Source organism: Neopsephotus bourkii, unplaced genomic scaffold, assembly GCF_033783945.1.
Source record: "Neopsephotus bourkii isolate Nb327-2 ecotype Australia unplaced genomic scaffold, CSIRO-AGI_Nbou_v1 NB_732, whole genome shotgun sequence".
NCBI classification, from domain to species: domain Eukaryota; kingdom Metazoa; phylum Chordata; class Aves; order Psittaciformes; family Psittacidae; genus Neopsephotus; species Neopsephotus bourkii.
The window spans coordinates 1-24,092 of NW_026901230.1; the positions used below are offsets into that span (position 1 = coordinate 1).

The 24,092-nt window shown below is 36.4% G+C and overlaps 1 protein-coding gene across 1 annotated transcript in view; it reads right to left on the reverse strand.

Moving 5' to 3' along the window:
• Positions 1–1,957: 1,957 nt before the first annotated feature.
• Positions 1,958–24,092, reverse strand: part of ADGRV1 (adhesion G protein-coupled receptor V1) — a gene marked incomplete at its 3' end in the record, with an annotated part of 91,476 nt that continues 69,341 nt past the window's right edge. Inside the window, exons 35-54 of the mRNA XM_061354375.1 lie at positions 22,870–23,000; positions 22,497–22,596; positions 21,292–21,471; positions 18,756–18,919; positions 18,182–18,275; positions 15,582–15,660; positions 14,669–14,807; positions 14,026–14,167; positions 13,361–13,623; positions 11,621–11,796; positions 10,563–10,687; positions 9,138–9,304; positions 8,912–9,055; positions 7,922–8,029; positions 7,187–7,439; positions 6,297–6,419; positions 5,874–6,096; positions 5,233–5,437; positions 4,048–4,194; positions 1,958–2,210 (exon numbers count right to left, since the gene is read on the reverse strand). Of these exons, the coding sequence (XP_061210359.1) occupies positions 1,958–2,210; positions 4,048–4,194; positions 5,233–5,437; positions 5,874–6,096; positions 6,297–6,419; positions 7,187–7,439; positions 7,922–8,029; positions 8,912–9,055; positions 9,138–9,304; positions 10,563–10,687; positions 11,621–11,796; positions 13,361–13,623; positions 14,026–14,167; positions 14,669–14,807; positions 15,582–15,660; positions 18,182–18,275; positions 18,756–18,919; positions 21,292–21,471; positions 22,497–22,596; positions 22,870–23,000 (3,216 nt within the window). The remainder of the gene's footprint in view (positions 2,211–4,047; positions 4,195–5,232; positions 5,438–5,873; positions 6,097–6,296; positions 6,420–7,186; positions 7,440–7,921; positions 8,030–8,911; positions 9,056–9,137; positions 9,305–10,562; positions 10,688–11,620; positions 11,797–13,360; positions 13,624–14,025; positions 14,168–14,668; positions 14,808–15,581; positions 15,661–18,181; positions 18,276–18,755; positions 18,920–21,291; positions 21,472–22,496; positions 22,597–22,869; positions 23,001–24,092) is intronic.

Below are 24,092 nucleotides of genomic sequence, written 5' to 3' on the forward strand. Positions count from 1 at the left end.
ATGAGCATGCACAAGTGGGGTGAACCCACACAACACACAGTGGGTACACTTGGAACGCATTTGAAACCTGGTTTTAGAGGAAGAATAAACCACAGAATGTTTCCAGTTTAAAATGTCTGCTACAAAAACTGTTACTTTGATATGGCCTTTATTTTGTTGGGGTTTTTTTGTAATTTTCCTTCAAAACTCTCATCTTACTATTTTGTATGGTGTTTACATGCCCAGGATACTAATACTGTTGATACTAATACAGAAAGGAGTATTGGAGGCAATCACTCTGGCTGTAAATTTTGCATTTCCTCCATTCAGATTTTGAAGGAAGTTTTCAAGGCCAGGTTGGATAGGGCTTGGATCAACCTGGTCTAGTGGAAGATGCCCTTGCCTGTTGCAGGGGGTTGGAAGTGCATGGTCCTTAACTTCCCCTCCAACCCAAACTGTCGGTGATTCTGTGATTCTGTGATTCTGTGAAAATGAGACACGTTTATATCAGCCAGGCTCAGATCCCTTTTGGGAAAGAAGATCTGCAATTCTTTTCCAATGAACCACCGAACAGCACTTGGCTGAAAGTGCTGGGTTTATGGCTGAAGAAATAGAAAATAAGCAACCAGCTTTGTGCTCCCACAATACTTACATGTGCTAAAGAAAGGGCAACAGTGATTCCCTTTACAATAGAACTGGTGAGGAAGTTTTATCTGCAATAATAATATATTCTGATGGAAAAACGTATTTTTTATAAATTTTATTTGTTAATACAGACAAAATATTGAACTGTCAGGAAATTTCAATTGGGCTTTTGAAGTATGAATAGGCCATCAGTCAGCTGTTGGAAAACTCCCAGGCTATGGCGAGTGCCAGAACTTCCTGAGACATCAGGGAGGGCAGGAGTTGGAGCACCGCCAGCAGTCCTCCTCTAGCCAACTGCCTGGCATATCCTTTACAACTTCACTTAGACCCTGGGAGAAAAACTGACATAACACCATCAAACATGCAGCTGGCAGGCAGAAAAACCCTGATTCAGTTTTCCTGACATGGAATTCACTCTTCCTCTTGCTTCCTTCCTTCCCCTGTCCCACAGAACAAAGAGCTTCCCTTTTTGACCCACTTCATGAGGAAAGCCTTGCTATGTAACTTATTTTAAACAATATATTAACCCCATTAAATGGGAAAGTTAGGCTTTTAATCTAAATAGAAGAATTTCATGTATTAGCAATTAGCATCACAAGATGCCAAGATTTTAGTAACTCACCCCCTAAACAAAAATTACTTGATAATTTTGATATATGTAATGTGAAATATAGCATAAAATGTATGTAATTAAATGCCATAGTCATACATTTTAAAGGCTATTTCTGGTTTAAAAAATATAGAAAAATGCTGATACATATAAAAAATAAATACCTATAAAATAATATATATAACCATATACATAGTTACATATAAATTATACTATATATTATAACAATTCTAATGATACACTATAAATCATATTACCTACTATATATTAGTTACATATTATATATCTTATCAAATTATATAAAATGTATAAATTATACATTTCATACTATATATTACATAGTATATACTATAGCTCTGTCATATATTCTATGTTATATATTATACATCCTAAATTGTGCATATCTATTATCATATATAAAACATATATATCATGCATCATATATATCATATACTGTATACTATATATTACACATTGCACATTATGTATTTTGTGTTATGTTTTATGCCATATGTATTGCACATTATGTATTATATGCGATGTATTGTAATGATTATAATAATATGGTATTTTATAATGGTTATAAAATATATGTATGATAAGTATATAATATATAACCATGATAACTATATATATAAAACCAACATTATAGCTTCAAGAATGCTGACTTTGAAAAAGTTGTTGGTGGTTTTTTTTACCTAAAAATGATGACACAAGACTTACCTTCTGGCTCCATGACTTTAACAAAGAGGGAGTCCATGTGCCACCCAATCACACCATGTGGAGAGTCACTGGGCAAAATGCTCAGTACAGCTCTTGCCCTGTTGGGGTCAATGACAGCTCCTTTCGTGGTATTAACACCCACAGTGGTAACACGGGTGAGTGTGATTTCCACGGTCTCTGCAAGCTCTGCAATACTGTCTGCAAGAATCGTCAGGGTGACTGTGGACAGGGCCTGACCTTCTGAAAACGTAATCTGAAGTTGGGAAAGAGGGAAGAAGTCAAACTTCTTCTCAATGCTGTTATACCACTTTTATTCTGTACAACTCTATCAATTAAAAATACACACACACACATATATATATATAACACTCATACACACACATATATATACACATATACACATATATATGTATCATAGAATTATGAAATCCCAGGTTGGAAGAGACCTCAGGGATCATCTGGTCCAACTTCTAAGCAAAACATGACCTAGACTAGATGTCCCAGAACCCTATCCAGTAGAATCTTAAAGCTGACCAGTACTGGGGAATCCCTTTCTTCTCTGAGAAGATTATTCTGAAATCAGGACAAAATCTATGATTCTATGAAAATTGTTTTGGTATCATTTAGCTGCCTATAGCTATCTGCATTATAAACAGGCATCCAACCCAATACCTTTTTCTGACAGCTACACTCCAATTTGTGGCAAAACGGTTCAACTGTTTCAAAGTGATCACATATCTTCATTACCACAGAACCACACAATGGCTGGAAGGGAATTTTGGAGATCACCTAGTCCAACTGTCACTTCTAAGAACAGGTTCAACAAAAGCAAACTGCTCAGGACCATGTCCAGACAGGTTTTAAGTATCTCCAAGGACAGAGACCTCACAATATCTCTGAGGAACCTGATCCAGTGTTTCACCATCCTTACAGTAAAGTTTTTTTTCCTTGTGTTTAAATGGGATTTCCTTTATTCTGCCCAATGCAGGCACAGGACACGGTCAAGAAGCATCTGGCTCCATCTTCTTTAACCTTGACCCCATGCCCCTTACACATAGTTGTAAGATCCCCCCTGAGCATCCTCCCATGTATTAAATGCTCCAATCGCTTCATCATCTTCATGTCCCTTTGCTGGACAAATGGTGGGCCATTTGATTAGGTCTCTCAACAGGGAAGATGTGTCTATAAACACTTAGGTTTAGGAAACACTTTCACTTATGCTGAAAGATAAACAGAAATTTCCTGTGAACAAGATACACCTTTGCTTTACCATTCCATCTTTTCCTACCTGAAAGAATATGCAGGGAAATCATGCAGTATCCATCTGGAATGCTCAAGGAAAACTTCAATGGTTTCAGTATGCTTTTTTTAGCTTCCTCTATTTCCCCTCTGTTGACTTTTCTCTACTTCTTATCTTACTCCAGACACATTATTTCCAGCTGTAAAATTTATTTCTAGAGTCTTTGTCCCTGTTCCCTCAGCCCAGGTCTTACTACAGCTCTAATGGCTCAAAGACTACAGGTCCTTGTATTTTCTACAGACGGCCAATAGGTGGAGGCCTTTGACCTGAAGCCCCCAGCATCTGTCTCTCCTAAGGCATGTAAGAGCTTTGGCTAGCAGGAAACACTGGATTCTCACGTGGCTGAAAATCTAAACAGTCTTACAAACAGAAAGAACTGGGACTTGTCATTATTCTCCTGGTCCACTGAAGCTCTCAACGTGTATTGGCAAGGTCAGGACAAAGATTCCCACCTATGGAAATTATTTGACACCATATCTGGATATCATAGGAGCAAGAAAGGAAGACGGGAACAGGATACTGTGGACATACATTTCTAATTTCTGGAAGTCATCCTGGTCCTTGAATTCCTCGTTCTAGAAGAGCGAGAGTGATGGTGCAGTATTATGTGGTAGCCAGAAGTGCCAGACTCACAGGAAAGGACCAGGAAGCAGAAATTAACAGAAGAGTTGTGCAATCTAACATGTACTATCCTTCTTCCTCAGTATATCTGCATCTATGGTCTGAGACAATACAGTCAGTGCTTCCTCATATCAGTGATTATGTAAATATGTATCAGATTAATACATACCATTCCAGAAGCTGGAAGTACATCACTTATGCTCCCATTAGCAATCCACTCCACTGTAACTCGTCCATATGTTCCTATTAAACGTTCAACGTTCAAGGTAATTAAGCTGTCCTGTTCCATTTCTTCAACTTGCTTAAATAAAGAACTCTGGAAAACATAAAGCAGCAGGGTCATAACATTATTTTCTTATAAAGAAAACTTTCTTTAGGGGCCTGGGTATTCAGTGCGGCCAGTGACACTGGGCACCAAACAGTTAATATACTATTAAGTATCTAAATACATATGCACTGATTAAATTTTTATGTCTTAATTTTAAGATCTACTCAATAATCACAAGTTTCATGGATGTAAGAACTTAAAATGTCAGGCCTCTTTATTCTAAACCAAAACAAAGTTTTTTTTTGTTGGTGGGTTTGGTTTTTGTTGTTTTTGTTTGTTTGTTTGGGGGGGTTGTGTTTTTTTTAAATACAGTATTTATATCCAAATCATGTAAAGCACATACCAAACAAGTCAACCTTCAAAGAGACATATTTTTACTTTTTACTTTATTGTTGTCCATCTTCTTACAGAAGTTCAGATGCCATGTTTCATTTCAGTAATAACTCTTCTGTGGTTTATATTTTAGTATGTCTTTAGTATAGATGCGTCTTCATAATTTCTACAGTGTCAGATGATTTAAGAATTAACCACTGCAAATAATACCTCCAGTCTGACATATTTCCGAAGAAGTTATTTTGTTCTGGCAGGTTAACTCATTTAGTTAGTACCTTTTTCAGGGGAAAAGGATCTACAGATTTGTTTACTTAATTCTCTTAATTAACCTTGATTAACCAGTAGTGACTCTATGATGAGCTCATAAATGCCATCTGGAAACTGAATTTTTAGGCTGTTGATAAACCAGTCTGATAAACCAATGTGTTAATCTAAATATAAGGGGATTATAAAAACCTCATAATAGGGATGGCCTGTGGAACTGGTTTTCTATCAGTTTATGTTCTCACATTGCTATGTGTATCATCACATAGGAATGCTAAATGGATGTTAAAAATCTTCTAATTCAGATTGCTACAAGACTTCAGAAAAAAAATCCTGTCGCATAGTCCAGTTTACAGCTTTTGTATGTTTGTGTTCCATGATTCAGAAATTACATATACATATTTTAATGATTTAACTTAGAGGTTTTACCTGAGCAAATGCAATGACTCCATAGGCGTTGTCATTGGAAGGAATAATTATGTTAACAAAACCATGAGCACCAATCTCTGCGCCTCCCTTAGGGTTTTTCAACCACACTTTGAAGCATTCTTCCTCCTCTGGGATGACATCATCCAGGATATTGACTGCTATCACAGCTTCCATGTCCCCAGGCTCAAATATCAATTCACCTGAACTAGCATAAAAAACCACACATCAAATAATTATAAACTGAGGATAGCTGATTGATGAACTTTAAAAGCACTGTTGTAAATTTAATAAGCTTTTTTTGGAGCTGGAATGACTGTTTATATGCCTAAAGAAACAATGGAGGTCAAAAGTGTGTGGTATCTTTTGGTTTTTTGCATTTTTTTAATTATAATGGATCATAGAATAACTGAAGTTAGTTATGAAAATAATTTCATTTATCCCAAATAAAAGCTTTTTTAAAAATCAAGTCATAAATGCAAGTCCTTTCTTGCCGTGTGTTAAAGCCATTCATGAGGTTGTTTGTCTTCAGGTTATATTAATCCTATGAAAAATAGAAGTTATATAAAAGTTATATAAATATGTTATAAATACATTATAAAGTTATTGATATATGGAAGTTATATAAAACATAAAAAACCTACCTAGGTATAAAATCTGACTGGTTGGAGATAGCAGTCAGCTCATAAATCTGGGAGTGGGATTCTACAGACAGAGCAATCAAGCTCTTACTGGAGTTCAGAGACCTTGCAGTAGCTGAAGTGATATGATCTGCAAATGGGGCTTCCAGCATTACAGAGAACTGGTTCCCTTCCGAGTTCCAATAATACAGTGATGTTGTGTCCTTACCAGATAGGAAGATGTGAACTACATTGTACAAGGAGGGAAAAAGAGAAACATGCAGTGATATATTTAAAAGTTCTTCTCGAAATGCTAGAAATGCCCTGGTAGCACAATGATTCTAATAACTTCTAAAGTCTGACAAGTAATACCAAAAAATGAGCACATATATTTCTGCAATTCCAGCATTATAAACTAATGAACAAATATTGTCATTGAAGTCTTACCTAAACCAGAAGGAGGCATAAAAACATGGATGCCTCTTACAGCACAGACTGGAAGAGACTGGAAGTGTCTAAAAGTAGATTGCCCTGTCTCCCAGATGAAAATTTCAGAAGAATTTCCAGATTCTACAAAGGAGAAAAATGAAAAACTTTCATTAGTTTGCTGCTTTTTAGCTAAATTACACACTCATGGCCGGTCAAAAGGCAGAGTTTGGCAGCTTTAATTACAAAGTGAGACCAATAGTAAGTCAGGTTAAAGCCATTCTCCCTTGTCCTGCCCCTACAGGCCCTTGTCAAAAGCCCCTCTCCAGGTTTCTTGTTGGCTCCTTTAATCACTGGAAGCTGCTCTAAGGTCTTCATGGAATGATTCATCCACTGATATTTAAGGCCTTTTCTGCACACGTTCACATATAAGATTATTAATATTGCCAGAAGACAGCAACCAACTGCAAAGAAACTACAAAATAAACTCTTCAATACTTACAAAATAATACTTACATAATAATATTTCAATATTTACAGGACTTACAAAACAATGACTAAAATGCCATATCTATAATAAAAAGCACATGTAGTTTGCTGACCAATAATTTTTGCATATCACAAATCTCAGAAAAGCTTAGAGAGGCTGCAGTCAGCAGCTACATGAATAGCTATAAATGCCTATCATTCTTGCGAAAATAATTCATCAGTTTCATAAGTATTTGAGAACAAACAATGCTTTTATTTTTGAGGGACAAACCAGAGAGTACTTCGATAAAATGCTTATCAGTGAATTGTCACTCCCCTGTAATACTTTAATTCCTAGCTAAACTCCTTTACCCCAGATGCCTTTACTACCAAATAAGCCAGCATATACTTTGCAAACTCAGTGCTTGTCTTCTGCTAAATACCTTTTGCAGTAATTAAATAGATATCTGATCCAGAAATCCAGGCCTCCATATGTTTTATTTCTTTTGCTGGTAATTGATGAAGATTCCTAAACTCATTATTCAACCACTGGTACAAGAGCAAGTTCTGGCTGGTATTAGACAAAGAAAGTAACAGATACATAATGCCTCCTCTATCAAACAATGCTACATTCAGAGCTCTGTGAAGTGGAAGTTGATGATGCAGCAGAAATACATCATTATGCCACTGGAAAACCTGTGGAAATATGAAATATTTATTTCATTATATATTCATAATTAGCACCGAGAGAAAAGAAATTAGGTGTCATGATGAAAAACTGGGAAGAGTTATAGTGAACTGAATTCCTTATTTCTAAGATGGACCTTAAGGCAGAAGGATGCTGGTAAGAAATGACCCTACTGCAAGCAGCTGTGCCTGTTCTTCAAATTCACAGGTTTATGAACAGTAGCTATTTCTGTTCTTATAGGTGTTCAATATACTAGATTTCAAAACAGAAAAAACACTAGCAGTAAAATCAAACCAAATATAAATTATGTGTTAATGTAGAGAGTATTGGTACAACTCTATAATTTTCAGTCTCAGAAATCCATACTAGAAAAGTAAGTTTTTTTCCCTATAAATATATATTTATAGTTTTTTTAAAATTATTACTTCATACTTTGAATTCAAAACAAACCAAACTACCCATATAAAAGCGAAGACAAGTGTAGTCTAACCTGGATAGAACTGGAACTGGTTGTGTGACTCAGAAAAATCAAATAGTTTTCTTCATCCGCAGCAAAATGTTTCACTTGCGTAGTATTCAGAATAGAGAAAGTCTGTATCTGTGTGAAAAATACAACAAAAATGGTGTTTGGAAGTCTCTTCAACTGCCAAGTTTATATATATATCATCATCATCATCATCATGGCTTGACTTCGCGAACGAAGATTTGGGAAGGGCATTTACCCACGCTTACTACAAGTGCGCTGATGACTAAGAAGGCCAATGTGGGATAGGCAAATCCGGCTACAAAAAGCACAGCAGAAGGTCTCCTTGGGTGGAACAGGTGGGGCGCGATTCTTCCTGCGTTGTCTTTTCTCCTCGAGACTAGTTCTTCGTGAACTCTCAAAGGAGTCAGCGGCATTATGTATGGTGTGCCTCCAAGTCTCCCGATTGGAGGCCAAGGTGGACCACTGATGGTAGTCAATATGGCCAAGGCTAAGGTATTGTATATATATATATATATATATATATACACATATTTTCCCTGTCCATGGCAGGGGCTTAGAACTAGAAGATCTTAAAGTCCTTTCCAACACTAACAATTCTATGATTCTGTGACTTTTAAAAATTGTGAAATTACACATAAAACTATATATAAAATACATTAAATTACATGTATGTAGTTTTACTTATGTCTCTATATATATGGGATTAAAAATTAATATAATGTTACACATTTCTCAGAAAATGTTCTGTGACTTGATTGCTCCACAATTTCTTCCTCTCTTCCAGGTCATTTTCCCTACCCCCAAAATATAAATATAAAAGCACATTAGACAACCATTTATTAAAATTTACATCACTGAAATCATGCAGAGTGTCAGGAACACATACTAGCTTAGCACAGAGTGCTGTTTTCTTAAACACAGCTGGACCAGAGGGCCTTCCGAGGCCCTTTCCAACTCCATTATTTTATGATTTTCCAAGTAAAACAGATTCACCTTCAACAGTGTGTGTCCGGGCATGAATGCATAAACACTGCTGTTGGAAGCTCCTTCACTGGCTCCTCCATGAGTAATCACAAGGTAGAGAGAGGCATGGATTTGGAAAGACAGACAGTTCTTAGGATCCCACATATTTAAATTCTGAGAGAGGAATAAAAAAGTAAAATTGAGAATTAAATCCTTTATTAAGTAGCATGCTTGGTGTCTGCTAGCAAACCTTTACCTCGACAGGAACAAAAACTCCTTTCCACTGGTAGACAGTAGAAAACATAGCTGGAGGTGTACGCAGCAGAATACCATACAGGATTTGACCTGATGTAAAGAAACACCAACTGGACGCTGACTCTTCCACAAAACTCTGCAAGACAGACAGGACACTGATACTGCCCCCTGCAATACAGTAAAAGGAAATAGTGTTTATTCCCGAGGTCTTTTTCAATGCCTTTTGCATTATTTGCTTGCCAAAACCAGACCTAGTATCGGAAGTTTTGAAGTAGTCTCTAAATGGTTGGTATATGTAAACATGCCAGAAATGTAAATGTGACAGAAATGTTATAGTACAGAGGATCTAATGAGAGTTAGACAATAAATGTATTCTTCATATATTACAGTTACATATGGAGGATGTATAGTCAATTTGAGTAGGATTCTGAATGATTCAGTTTTGAATTCAGCTAGTAAGAAAATTAGCTAGGTAGCAAGGAGTGACAAAGAAACTACAAAGTGTATGTGTTTGTCTTCTTTCCTTCTCTCATCACAACAATCAGTCATGGCACTAAGATTCTTAAACAGCCTAAGCTGCTTGACTGGATTACAGAAAAAAGTACTGTGTTGTCAGAATTAAACTCCAAAAGCTAAACTCCCAATCCCACAGAGGTTAGATGAGCTGCTGAGCCAGACAGAGTATTCATCCATGTTCAAAACCAGGAATTTTCTTTTTTGCCTGTTAGTTTCAGTCTGGATTAGTGAGCAGCTGTACATGTATCAGTACTGGAACAAAAAGGTTTAGCATGGAGATGGGTACAATTGGGCAGAGATGGTAGGATAGCTTCCAGTGACAAGTAGTGCTCCCAAGGTGGTAGCAAAACCAGTACTGTTTAACAATATTGCTGGCAACATGGACAGTGGGACTGAGAACCCTCAGCAAGTTTTCTGATGACACTGAGCTATGTGGTGTGATTAACACGCTGGAGGGAAGGAATGGGATCCAGATGGAACTGGACAGCCTTGGAGAGGTGCTACCAGGTGAACCCCATACCTGGGTCATGGCAATCCCAAGCACAAACGTAGGCTGGGAGGACTGAGTGGAGCGGCCCTGAGGAGAAGTACTTGGGGGTGTTGGTTGATGAGAAGCTCCTCATGACCTGTCTTCAGTGTGTGGTTGAGTCCAGAATCCCCCCCATGCACAAAAGTGAAACAGAAGTCTACTGACAACAATATTCATATAGGCAGGAAGGAGAGCAATACAGATTATTGAAATTCTGACACAAGTGGCTGATGACAAGGTCACTCTTAAGGAGCTAAGCTCTTTTATCTCCTGATTAATCTCATCAAATAATGAATCTACATTCCAAAGTTACATCTCCTGTATTTCTTGTTATAACTACTCTGACAAAAGCAGTGGAAATTCTCAATAAAGTGAACGTACTGATGCCAAATGCCGTATCCGACAGTGTCTCCCACTCAACACTCACAGACTCGTTAAGCCCATTACTCCGTGAAACTTTCAAATAAACTGTAGTGTTAGCTTCTTCAACTATGAGGAAATTTGTCCTAAATGGAATAATTGTGAAAAGAAAGAAAAAGTGTATTATCTTTATGGTACAGGAATAAGATTCTTATAGTACAATTTCATTGCAGAATACACAAGAGAAGTAAAATGAAAATACTAGTGATCAGTTTTGCTATCTGATGGACTGATAACTACATTAATTGAAGTTGTCCAACATTTCTCACCACAAGACCTTGGCACAATCACAGGCAATTCAACACAATCTTAAACCACCCTGCCTGAAATTTAATGCACCAAGTATATGGTTTAAGCTGACTGATTTTTGTAAATGTCATTACATATGGTTTATTAGCTTTTGAAAAACAGCCCTGAGAGACAGTGTATTTCATACAAACTTAAAAACAAAAATGAATTCTAAAATGCATGACTCCTTGGGTACTCATCTGAGGTTTGGAGCTCATAATATGGCTTACTATCAGTGGAATGTTAGGGACTAATGAAGTATAGGTTTATGAAAAAATGCACTTGAAAATATTATAGAAAAGGTGTGATGCCATTTTTTCAGACTAAAGCTATGTCAGGTTTATGCAAAGTGCGCCTTTTATACTGTGCTAGAATAATCCAAAGTTTAAAAAGTGTTTATTTAAATATTACATTATCATTTAATTTAAATAATATATTTATTACTATTTATATGTAATATAATAGTTTTATCTGTAATATAAATTATGATATTTAAATAATATAAAAATATATTTCTAATGGTGAATAGTGCATTTTAAGTGGGTTTCTGTTCTTTTGCATAGCAGTAATAGTATTTGACAGACAGGATACCTTTCAAAATTAGAAATGTTTTACAATTGGATTGTTGAATTTCCTTAAAGTGATTCATCAAAAGGAAAGTTGTAGAGAGATATCATCTCTACAACATGAAACATGAAAAATCTCCTTTTAATTGTATCAGTGCTTAGTACCTGCTTGTAACTGGATAGATGCTGAAAAGACCCAGTGGAGCCTGGTTCTGTAATACTGTAATCATAGTTTGCACTCTTGTGCCCAGTCTGGCTCCTCCAGTTGGATTGAACAGGGTGACAACAAAGTGCTCATCCATTTCTGGTTCTTCATCCAGTATTGCGGAAATATGTAACGTCTGACAAGAAAACAAGCATAGAAAGTTGTTGAGAATTGACAGCTAATGATGACATAGCCCTATAAGGTCATGCTCCTGTTTCTGTTCTTTCAGTGTATGCCTTTGGTTAGCACAGCAGGAGAACAGCAGATCTTGAAACTGAAGAGGACAGATCTGAGGCAGGGATGGCTCAGGATGAGGTTCTAAAGTCATCTGTCTGGTGACCTCCATTGGTGCAACACCAGAACAAGCATACATATCCACTTAGCTATTTTTTTCTAGTTTTTTCTCCTCTCATCCTAAGGCCCTTTGAAATGGAATAATTTTTAATCCTTTTCTCACACTTTGGATCTCTACTTACTCCACACGCTCCTTGGTAATTCCCAGTCCCCATACAGCTACCTGATGCTTTCACATAGCTCAGTGAAGTTGGTTTTAATTTTTTTTTAGTTGGCAATTAAATTAGCTCCAGGGAAACAAGGTAATTGCACTACTGGTGAGGGGAAGAAAGGAGGAAAAAAAGCAAAAATAGAGGAATATTTGAGATACTGTCACTCTTCTTGATGCTTTTTTCCCTTTATTGCACTACTGTGGATGAGACTAGCATCCTCTCTAAGTGATCTGAAAGTAGCAGAGAATTATGTAGAGTTACATGTTTCCATTATCATTTGGAGCTCACTGCCATCCCTCCCAGCACCTAAACAGGTAGAAGTTACACAGGCTCACATCGCTTTGCTATAGAAAAAAAAGTTAGCTTACAACCTTGCAGATCCCTATTTACTTCTGCAGTGAACCATATTTTAGAGACCAATTTAAAAAGTCCTTGACTTCCCACAGATCTGCTATACTACTCAGCACTGTGCTTCCAAATGCATTTAAGGCTCACGAACTCAAAAGCAGTATTTGCAGAAAGTTTTGTTTCAGATTCTATCCAACTAGCCACTACTAACTAGCCCACTAACTTATTACTGACCCTCACCTCACTGATAAAATAAAATAAAATAAAATTTAAAAAGCAAGCTGTCATTTAAGCTTCAGAAGGGTCAGCATTTCACAAACTTAAGCTGCTCATTATCTAGCTGACATTCTTGCAGGCACAGTATAGAGGCAGTGAGTTTAATACTCCCAGAGAATAAGTAATATTTTATTCCTACGATTCTCAGAGGTGTTCACTTTTTGCATTTGCTGAAGTATACTCTGTTCAGTTCAGACCCCCTGAAGTATACCATGTTAAAGAATGGGATTTTTACTTCAGCCTTAAATTCTATGTGTTTACATTGTCACTTCATTTCAAAGTTCGTGTTTCATCTACGTATTGTATACATACAATGAGATGTTCCTGTGCATACATAAACACAATATACCCATTACATTGTTTTCAATTTACCTCATCTACTATGGAGAAATACCTACAGAAGAGCACATTTAAATTTACCTAGTCCTGCTCCCATGAGACAATTTGCTCTGAGAATGAAGGAAATCAAGAAAAAAATAAACACATGAAAGAAACACACACATTTCTGAAATCTTCCCAACAATTTCACAAAAACCTTCTTCACTTCTTTAGTAATAACTATCATATTACCTTGAATCTGACTCCCTCTTCCAGCACAATATATCCTTGAGAAGGGGTCAAATCCACTGATGGCTTTGAAGAATTAATTTCACTTACAAGGTATTGAACAGTCACAGTGCCAAATATTCCCTGAGGAGGTTCTCTAATAATGTTTAATACTGCAATACTTTCCGTCAAATGGAGAGCTGTTTGCTCCTTTAGGAAGAAGTGATCACTGTTATTGAATGACAAAATTCCATGGCCGTCATCATTGGCAAGTATAGTAATTGTGGCTTTTGAGAAAAAAAAAACAACACAGTAAACACAGTAAAATATAATTGTACACATAGATAAATGAAATACATATGAAGACAAATCCATTCTTCCATTAGTGTATACATAATGGTTTTATGTCCATGCTATTACCTGAAAAGAATATGTAAGTAAGGAATATTTCTGGACAGGAAGAATCTAGACTCTTATTAAAAAGCTCACTTTTGTACTTTTTGATTCCCCATTTTACATATTGTCTTGTTAATTGAATAGATTTCATAGGGGTATTTAAGAACTTTCCAAAGGAGCATAAAGATCTAGCAGGGCAATGGTCTTCTCTGAAATACAGTTAGTCAGAAGAATAAAATTAAAATGACAGCCATAACATTTAAAAAAGTAAGAACATCAAAACTAAGTTTTACCTGTTGTGTTCTCTCCTAATTCCAGCCCCAGAGAAGGATTTGTTAAAATTAATTGGAACTTCTCATCACCTTCAGGAATATCATCATCAAAAATCGTAACAACAACAGATTTATTCCTTTCCCCATCAGCAAAAAAAAGAGTCTAGCAATGAAACACAGAAAGCATCAAATACTTAACAGATGTTAACATATACAGAATTTTTCAACTAAGGTAAACAGACTTGTGTTCAATAGAAAGTAAGAGGCAGGAAGAGCTATAATCTCTATTTCCCTTATAAATTATTTGAAACAGAAGTAAAAAGTTCAACACATTGAAGAATGATAACAAGCAAGATGAATTTAATCTGTTGTAAAAAAATATGACACCTTACATGGAATCTTACTTGCTGTTGCCCAAGCAAAACTGTATTTGAGATAAACATTTGAAAGTTTATAGTGTGCCTTATATTTAAAAATACTTCAGTATTTAAAAAGAAACAGTAAAATGACTAATTTTATCTCATTCTCTTCAGATGACCAAAGCAATTGAAACAAGTTGAAAAATTTAGCTGTACTACTGATCATTCTGCAGATTAAACAATAAAATGTTATACTGAGGAAGCTGAAGGAATGAAAAGTACTAGATAAAGAATTTGCTTCTTACCCTGGAGGTCATATTAAAATCCAAACCCAGCTGTGCCTCCAAATTTTGGGCATAAACAAATACAGACACATTTCCATATGATCCCCTGTTTCGGTGTGCCGTTATTGTCAGATTCCTGTGAGATTCATTAACTTCAAAACTGAAACCAAAAAACAACCAAAAATTATCAGTGCTCACTGATCATGTTCTTTTGAATAAGATGGTAGACAGATGTTAAATTTTTGCATCGCCACTCCATCTCTGAAGTATGCTTTATGATGCTTTTCTCTGGCAGTGTTCAAGGCCAGGTTGGACAGAGCCTTAGGCAACACAGTTTAGTGTGAGTCATCCCTGGCCATGGCAGGCCTAGTTGGAACTAGATGACCTTAAGGTAATTTCCAACCCTAATCATTCTATGATTCTGTGAGAAAAAGGCATTATTACATTATCACCATAACTACAATCGTGTAGTATAACCTTTTCTCATTTGTTGCTTGTCTAAACGGAATTATGTATAGGAGGTTGGGTTTTTTTCCTACTTATTAGAGGCAGATTATGCCTGTCTGTCATGGATGCCTTCTAGAAATTAGTCAGAGAAGATCTGGGAGAAGCCAGTGTATATGCTTACATGGAAGCAGAGGCTGCAATGGTGGACAGAGGCTGGAGGAGTGACACATGTTCACTATATAAAAGGACAGCAATGAAAGCATGTAGTAGCAAAATATTTCTGAGTAAACATACAGTAAATGCTGGGTTTCAGTGTGAACATTATTATCTTACATTTTCTCGTTCTACTGAATTGAATGATGCTTTGCCATCTGAAAGATCTGGCCCTGGTTCTAACAGGAATTTTACTGTTGACTGAAAATGAAAATAATTGGGCAACCACAATCACTGACTGACACAGTGAGCTTTTCAAGGAGACAAGACTTACTTGGTACTTTCCCATTCAATTACTCCATTTATTCCATCATTAGCATCAATAATAACTTGAGAAGCTAAGCCTTCCACATCTAAAATGGAAAACAGAATTACAAAGAAGAAAGAACAATAGATTCCATTTTCCTTATTTTCAAGATTAACAGAAGCATTTATAAATCTCTACTAATTTTGTAGAATACATAATTTTCTGTTTCCAAAATGTGGACGAGAAAATGGTAGTCAGCAAGATAACTGGAAAGGCTCAAAGAAAAAGAGCAAAACACAGCACAGAAAAATTAGGACATACCAAAACCAAGATTTGGCATGGAATCTTAATTTGTCTTCATTGTGTGTGTTTATCATGAAGACAATCAACATTTTGCAGATTGTGCCATTCTCAATATGGAGTGAAAATGAGAAGGAAGAATAAAAAACTATCTAGTATTTCATCTCCTGTCATGTTTCAACACCTGATCATAAACTTTACTGGCATACAGCTCAGAGTCTGTTACAAATACAGAATTATTTATTTTCTTTTGTTAGCTGTTGATGTACTGTAACATTCTATTAAAAAATTCTATTGCTCCATAAAGATAAACGTAACTCTGAAATAAACTGTATGTATTGCACTGTGAAAATATTGAATAATAGACTAATGACAGAAATGATCACTGATTTCAGGAACCAGAACTTGGTAGTCAGAACTTGATTCTTATGAGAAAATAATATTTTAGCTGTCCAGACGATCTTAAAATATGACTATCTTAATTTACTTCAAATTACTTTTAATAAAACTTGAAAAGAAAGAAAGGATGACAATTTTTACAACCAAACTGCCCCACTTAATCCATAGTAAATATAACATATCTAGACCCATATGAAAAATTTCTATCGATTCAGATAAAAATTAATAAAAGGTCTTTGCCATGAATCCAAACCTGTCACTATGAGGTAGTGATGAAAATCAGCAAAACATCTACACAAACAGTAGAAATGTTGCCACGGTTTAGAAATCCAGACGGAGTGCTAGTGATTACAGACTTCTCAGCCTCCCTCTAACCCACATTTTCCCTTGTGTCAGATCAGTTCACCCAGCGTCTGTTATACTTTGCTTTCAACATGAGATCTCTTATTTCATGTCTGGCATTCCTCCCCTTCCCTGATGCACCCCTGCCCACCACCCCAGCTTAGTTCGTTCTTGTATCCAGTAAGTTTATTCCTTTTTCTTTCATCATTCTCAGCTGTTGATCATTTTCTCTTTCAATTCCTTGCACTTCTGTATTCTATTTCAGTACTTTCTTCTACCTGTTCTAGAAGATGGAAGCAAGGGGAGCATGGAGAGAACAACAGAACTGTCTTCATGCTTGTTTCTGCTCCTTGTCAATGGAGCCTCAGCTCAGAAATCAAGGTCACTTCAGTTCAACTCTATATCATGGACATACCAGACTTAATTTACATACAGCTATGACAGCAACAGCACATGCACTATATTCCAGATGTGTAGGACTGACTGAACATGCTTGTATCATGTGCAAAACAGCCATCTCTGTTGATACAAGACACTTCCTAATAACACTTCAAATACTTCATATAGAGTATGGGATAGCTACAAATGCTAAAACAAACACTGCACCAATAAGGAGTTAAATTGTCAATCATAACAAATTAAAATATGCCAATATGGAAAACAAGATTAGAACAGAATTTATAGTGACATTTTATAATGAGGGCAAGTTTTTTGCCTCACGGGTTTAAGTAAGTATCTATTCATCCTAAGTACATTTAACCCAATGCAGATGTCACAGCAGGGTTGACTATCATGATTCGAAGAGACTGCCAACCCCTTACAATAGAAGGTGAGACTATACAACACTCAGCACTAGTTCAGAAAAATCCTCTGCACATATGTTACTCTTTTCATGGTTTAGATTTTAGACTCAACTAATCCCAGCTCAATTTACAAATCAGCAAGTTACGAGTCTTGCAAGTTACCTTTCAGCCTGTAATGAATTAACTCTGTCACTTCTATAGGCATGCAAAGAAAAGGAAAAAGAGTCAAGGAAGATGTTACAAATAACCAATATGGCTGGTATTGTATCACAGGATAATCGAATTGCCCTTAAATCCAACAGCAGCTACACTACTGAATTCAGAAGCAGAATGAGGAGCTAACTAAGCAAATAATAAATGAAGTCTACCAGAAGAGTAGGAAAACCACAGGATATAACTCCTAAAAGCAAATCTGATAAAGAGTAATAAAAAGAGACTCTAAAAAGAATGAGAAAGTAATCACAAAGAGTATTTTTTTTTATTTTTGTTTCCACTATGTACTTAGAAACGTCTATAAAACTCCAAAGATAATTGTGCTGTCCAGCTGCTAATTACTAACTCCTCTAAGAAAATTTACTTATAATTTTTAGAGGGGTTAAAAAAGCAAGAAGCAAGTGTAATAACGAGTATGTTTGCTGTTCTACAATGTTTCTTTCAGAATACTCTATCTCATATTGGCATAGCTGGCAAGTAAGTGTAATACTGATAATATGCCAGGGTAATATGTTCTGCATGCAATTCACATGAGGAAAGCCAAAGACAATTCTGTACAAGTTGTTTTACCCAGCTTAGGTGGGGATAAAGTTGAATGGTTCATGATGAGTTCCACTGAAGTTAAATTAACCAAGAAGAATTCTTGCACCTCTGGTACATCATCCTGTAGAACACAAATTCAGTATAACGTTTTTTCATTTTCCTTTAAGAAACTGTCACAGAAGTCACCAAAAAGCAACACAGTAGCAGTTTCTAAGGTTATAGCAATGCTAGAATTATGAAACAAGACATCATATTTCATGAAAATGACTCTCAGCTGACACTAAGCTATGCTTGTGAATAAACTTCTGCCCAATTTTAAAGGCATAAACACCAATCACGAAAAAGTGTGTTGCAAGCAATGACTTGCACTGTTCTGTATAACAGACAGTACATTTTTAATGAAACAGCTAAATTTCATTTATGCATAGGTAGAGCTGCTTTCTGTAATCATTTATCCTTCTGTGACTTCAACATCAAGATAAAAAACATCTTTCTAAGTGACAATAAAATCTTCATGACATATAAAGATTGCATGCTTTAGGTTCCAAATTATTATTCTTCTGATACAGATCAGCATAGAATGCAAGGGTTTAGACTATACCTCAAGAATAGTAACATTTATGGCAGCTGAAGTTTCCCCTTCTTCCAGAATCAGTGAGCCAGAAACAGCTATATAATCACTTCCTGGTTCAGCCAAGGTCCCTTCTGTCTCATTACTTAAGGTGAGTACTCCTGGAACTGTGGCATATGTAACATTGATATCACCTGTTTAATTTGTGACAAAAAGATATTTTTTTAATTCTTAGGTATTTTTTATTTCATATAATGCTTACTGGAATAGAAAAAGAAGAGAGATCACTTGCCCATCCACAAAATGAAAAGCCTAACTGCAAAATAGAAGGATTAAAAGATTAATCTGGAGCCAATGGAACTTTGTTACACTTTTTAAAGTGCTTTCAGTTCAGCCTTTGGTGATTTCACCAACACCACAGGACTTAAAACTGGTCAACCACTGCCCATCAGTTCTGTAGCCCCACCAATTTGGTGGCCTTCTATGATGGGGCTACAGAACTGATGGACAGCAGTAGAGCAGTTGATGTCATCTACCTGGATTTATGTAAAGCGTTCGACACTGTCCCACACGACATCCTTGTCTCTAAATTGGAGAGACATCAATTTGATGAATGGACCACTCGGTGGATAAAGAACTGGCTGGATGGCCGCACACAAAGAGTTGTAGTCAACGGCTCAATGTCCAGCTGGATATCAATAACGAGTGCTGTCCCTCAGGGATCGGGGTTGGGACCGGTCTTGTTCAACATCTTTGTCTCTGACAAGGACAGTGGGATTGAGTGCGCCCTCAGCAAGTTTGCCGATGACACCAAGCTGTGTGGTTCGGTTGATACGCTGGAGGGAAGGAATGCCATCCAGAGGGACCTTGACACGCTTGTGAGGTGGGCTGATGCCAACCTCATGAAGTTTAACCATGACAAGTGCAAGGTCCTACACCTGGGTCGGAGCAATCCCAGGCACAGCTACAGCTTTGGCAGAGAAGAGATTCAGAGCAGCCCTGTGGAGAAGGACTTGGGGGTGTTGGTCAATGAGAAAATGAACATGAGCCGGCAGTGTGCACTCGCAGCCCAGAAAGCCAAACGCATCCTGGGCTGCATCAAAAGCAGCGTGACCAGCAGGTCAAAGGAGGTGATCCTGCCCCTCTACTCTGGTCTCGTGAGGCCTCACCTGGAGTATTGTGTGCAGTTCTGGTGTCCTCAACATAAAAAGGACATGGAACTGTTGGAACAAGTCCAGAGGAGGGCCACGAGAATGATCAGGGGACTGGAGCACCTCCCATATGAAAATAGGCTGAGGAAGTTGGGTCTGTTCAGTCTGGACAAGAGAAGGCTGCGTGGAGACCTCATAGCAGCCTTCCACTATCTTAAGGGGGCCTACAGGGATGCTGGGGAGGGGGACTCATCATTAGGGACTGTAGTGATAGGACAAGGGGTAATGGGTTCAAACTTAAACAGGGGAAGTTTAGATTGGATATAAGGAGGAAATTCTTTCCTGTTAGGGTGGTGAGGCACTGGAATAGGTTGCCCAGGGAGGTTGTGAATGCTTCATCCCTGGCAGTGCTCAAGGCCAGGTTGGATGAGGTCTTGGGTGATATGGTTTAGAGTGAGGTGTCCCTGCCCATGGCAGGGGGGTTGGAACTTGATGATCTTAAGGTCCTTTCCAACCCTAACTATTCTATGATTCTAAAATGCATTACAACTAAACATATTTGGGTAGTTAAGGTGCTGTGGAATGCAAATTTTACACTGCTGAAGTACTACCTGGGGCATATAATATATTATTAATACCAGGTTTGATGCAAGGGAAGTAGAATGTTTCAGGAATAACTGACATCTAAGAAGGGCTCTAAAGAAAGTTCTGGAAAAAAACGAGCTTAATAAGTAAAACTTCCTCCCCAGGCAGACTGACAAACACTTCAATAAGGAATAATAACTGGGGACACACCAATAAATGTTACCAAGCAAAAAATTTAGACATTACTTTTTTACAATAAAGCCATGCTTTGCTGATCTGCCAGGACAGCCAAGCTGAAAATTTAAGAGGAGTGATCCTGGAGATAAAATACCAGACGGAATTCAAAGCTAGGCTGTATGAAATTAAATGTTATCTCACAATACAGTTTGAAATTCTCAGGCAACAAACACAAGAAAATATCTTTGCACAGAACACATTATTGAATTCTGGAATTACGTACTCTTAATTAAATACCTTGACAGGTTCTGGAAGTTTAGGGGGGAATCATAGCATACTATCTCCTTTCCTCGTATGTTTTTTATTTCTTTTGGAAAGACTTAACACTTTGAGACATTAAACGTAAAGGTAGCAACCCTAACAGCCAACTAGTTAAGTCACAGCTCCAAGATTCCTTGCTGTAGAAATGACGGCTATGGCTCTAGTTTTATCTAAAACTTAGTTTCCAAACCTGCAGTCAGAAACCTACAATTTCTGAAAACATCACCTGTACCCAAGATTTTTCAAAATTTCCACCCTCCATGTCATGGTTTTTATTTGCCTAATGATTACAAAAACAGGACTTCCCTTCTCCTGGTGTTATTTATACAAACCTAGAGATCCAAATTCTCTGTTAATAAAAAGCTGAACTGTTTTGTTTTCCTCTTGCATTAAAACAACCCTGGACGGGGAAGCAAAATTCAGGATTCCATGTGGTTCATCACTAGCTTCAACTGTCAGAACAGCTTCATATCCTTGACTATCCAGAACAGCAGCACCTGAAGAAGACACTCCTGCAAAAGAATCAATGGACTACAGTGAATAAAGTTACACAACTAATTTTTTGTCTTATATTACTGCTATTATAACATCCTAATGACAGTCAGTGACAGTTCAAATGAAATCAAATTAATGAAAATAAACCAAACACATGATATGCTCACTGAATTCTATGGATGGTGTGGAACAAAATCATAGAATCATAGAATAGAATATATATGTATCAAACACAGAAACATACAATCACAACAGAAATCGTATGCATACTAAGTGTAGCGTCAGAAAAATCTATTAAGAAATGAGAAAATTTAATGGGCTAGTGCCAAGTATCAACTTCCTTGAACTTCCTCTATTGTAAAAGGAAAGTTCTCACAGGAATTAACATCTAAAATTAAAATTATATTAAACTTCTCAGTCATTCCATTAAGAAATTACTTCCTTTTCCCAGTGTTGCTTTGATGAATAATCACTGGTATATTAACTTATGCTTATCCTGATGGATTACAAGATTCAACAAATGATTCTGGCAAGTTGGTATGGCACCTAGCAGTGCCAAAACGATCAATGTCAAGTTAGTTTGGTGTTCAGTCATTAATTTCAGTTTAACAAAGGATATTTCAGAAGGGATACAGTTTGTGCTTCTTTTCTTATTCTAATTTGAATGGCAGAACACCAATTTGAATTCAAGAACACTTGAATTTAGAGACAGATCAGAAAGTCAGCTTGCAGCATTACAAGATTGCTTTAAAAAATACCTGCTTATTTTGTGGCAACTGTATCTAGAAAACATTAGCTCAGGTTTGTATTCAGTTAAATGGAAGGAAATAAAATGCATACATATATGTGTATGTGTATATGTATGTATATACACACGTGTAAGGATTCAAGCCTGTTACAATAAAATACAAATGATCTTTGCATAGTTTACATCAGCTGCAATATATTTTACCCTACACTTCCAAAATGGATTAATACATATGAAAATATTACGCTATTAAATGGTAGATTTAAGACATAGCAGGCTACAGCTTCACATTACCTTCTGTTTTGATATTGTATAGGATTATCTGGTATTCTTCTTTTTCTTCAGGAATATGGTCATCCAGCAGGTGAACATACAATGTTGTATTCAATGTCCCCTATTTATTTTATTGATAAATAGATGAATCATTATTGCACAAAATGCAAGTGATACTAATCTATCATATATATTTTGAACAATACCATTAAGAAATGTAAACTTGAAGCATCAACAACTACAAAGTCCCCCCAGTTTATAACTCCAAGAGTAAAGGAGAGAGTAAACAATCACATCAAGAAACAAAGACTGCTATAAAAGCACTTTTATTTTTCTCAGGTCAGTTTTAATTACAGTATTTTCCTGTAGCCATTAGCTTTGCTTACGGACTTACCTCAGGAAAAAAGAGTATTCCAGAAAAGTTTTCAAAATTTTGTTTTACATTATGCCCAACTATCTTCCATTCAACAGTAACATTTCCCAGTCCTGGGGCAGTTCTTACAACATGGAATTGCAGTTGTTCTCCTAGGAACAAAGGATAAGATGCAGTATTTTGGGCTTTCATCTATATATATCAAGTATAAAAATCAGAAGCCAAAAACATCCATCACAGTTGAAATAGTTATTCTGAAAACCATTAATAATTTTAATAATGAGCTTCACAGTAATTACAGAACATATTTGAGTTTTATATTAAAAAAAAATAAAAATCCCCAAACCTAAACTCTTTCTTCCTGAGCGTTTTTGAGTTTAGTTCACCTTTGGGAAGAAGTATCAAATATGAGGCAAGCTGACACAGATAAATAACTTAGGAAGTAAATTACTCATATGCATTAAAACATGCACAAATAAAAGAGCAATACCTGTCTGTAAACAACACAAAAGAGTAAAATCTGGGAATAATTCCATCTTCTGATTTTTGTTATGTACATGCTTAGAAGCAATCCTATTGAGAGAAACTGAGAAATGTCTATGACAGTGAAAGAGAAGATGTGGTATTATGTGGCTTCTTACTCAGTGTCATAAAGAACTGAGCAGCCCAGCTCGTCTCCCTGATTATGTACTTTAAAGAGCATCCTGTTAGGATGCTATCTAGCTATTGTAGTATATTACATTGCAGGACAGCACTGTATAGCTGAAACAGGCAGGAAAAATTTGAATCTTTTTCTAGACATTTATATTTTTTTTTGGTAACAAAAAATTAGAGATGCATATATATTGACTACCAATGAGATGAACAACTAATTTTAAGAGACCTTAATATAACTAATTAAAATATAAAATTGTGAAGACATAACACAAGAATTATATACACCCATTTTCAAATAAATAAATTAGTGTCATTCAAATTTCAGTTAAGCCATGGAGATAACACCAATGTTCGTATCTCTAAGTTGTTTTATGTTGCTTCTAAGAGAATGAAAGAATCTAAAATTTATTGATAACACAAGGATTCTGCTTCTACAGTCAGATATCTGAGGGTAGATTGCAGTTTGCAGGTTTCCCTGAGGCTAACTTAGCATATCATTTAACATTACACTGAAACTGATTCTATCTTATTTGATAATTTTGCACATCCATTGCAAACAAATAAATATTTGACAGAAAAAAGATTAC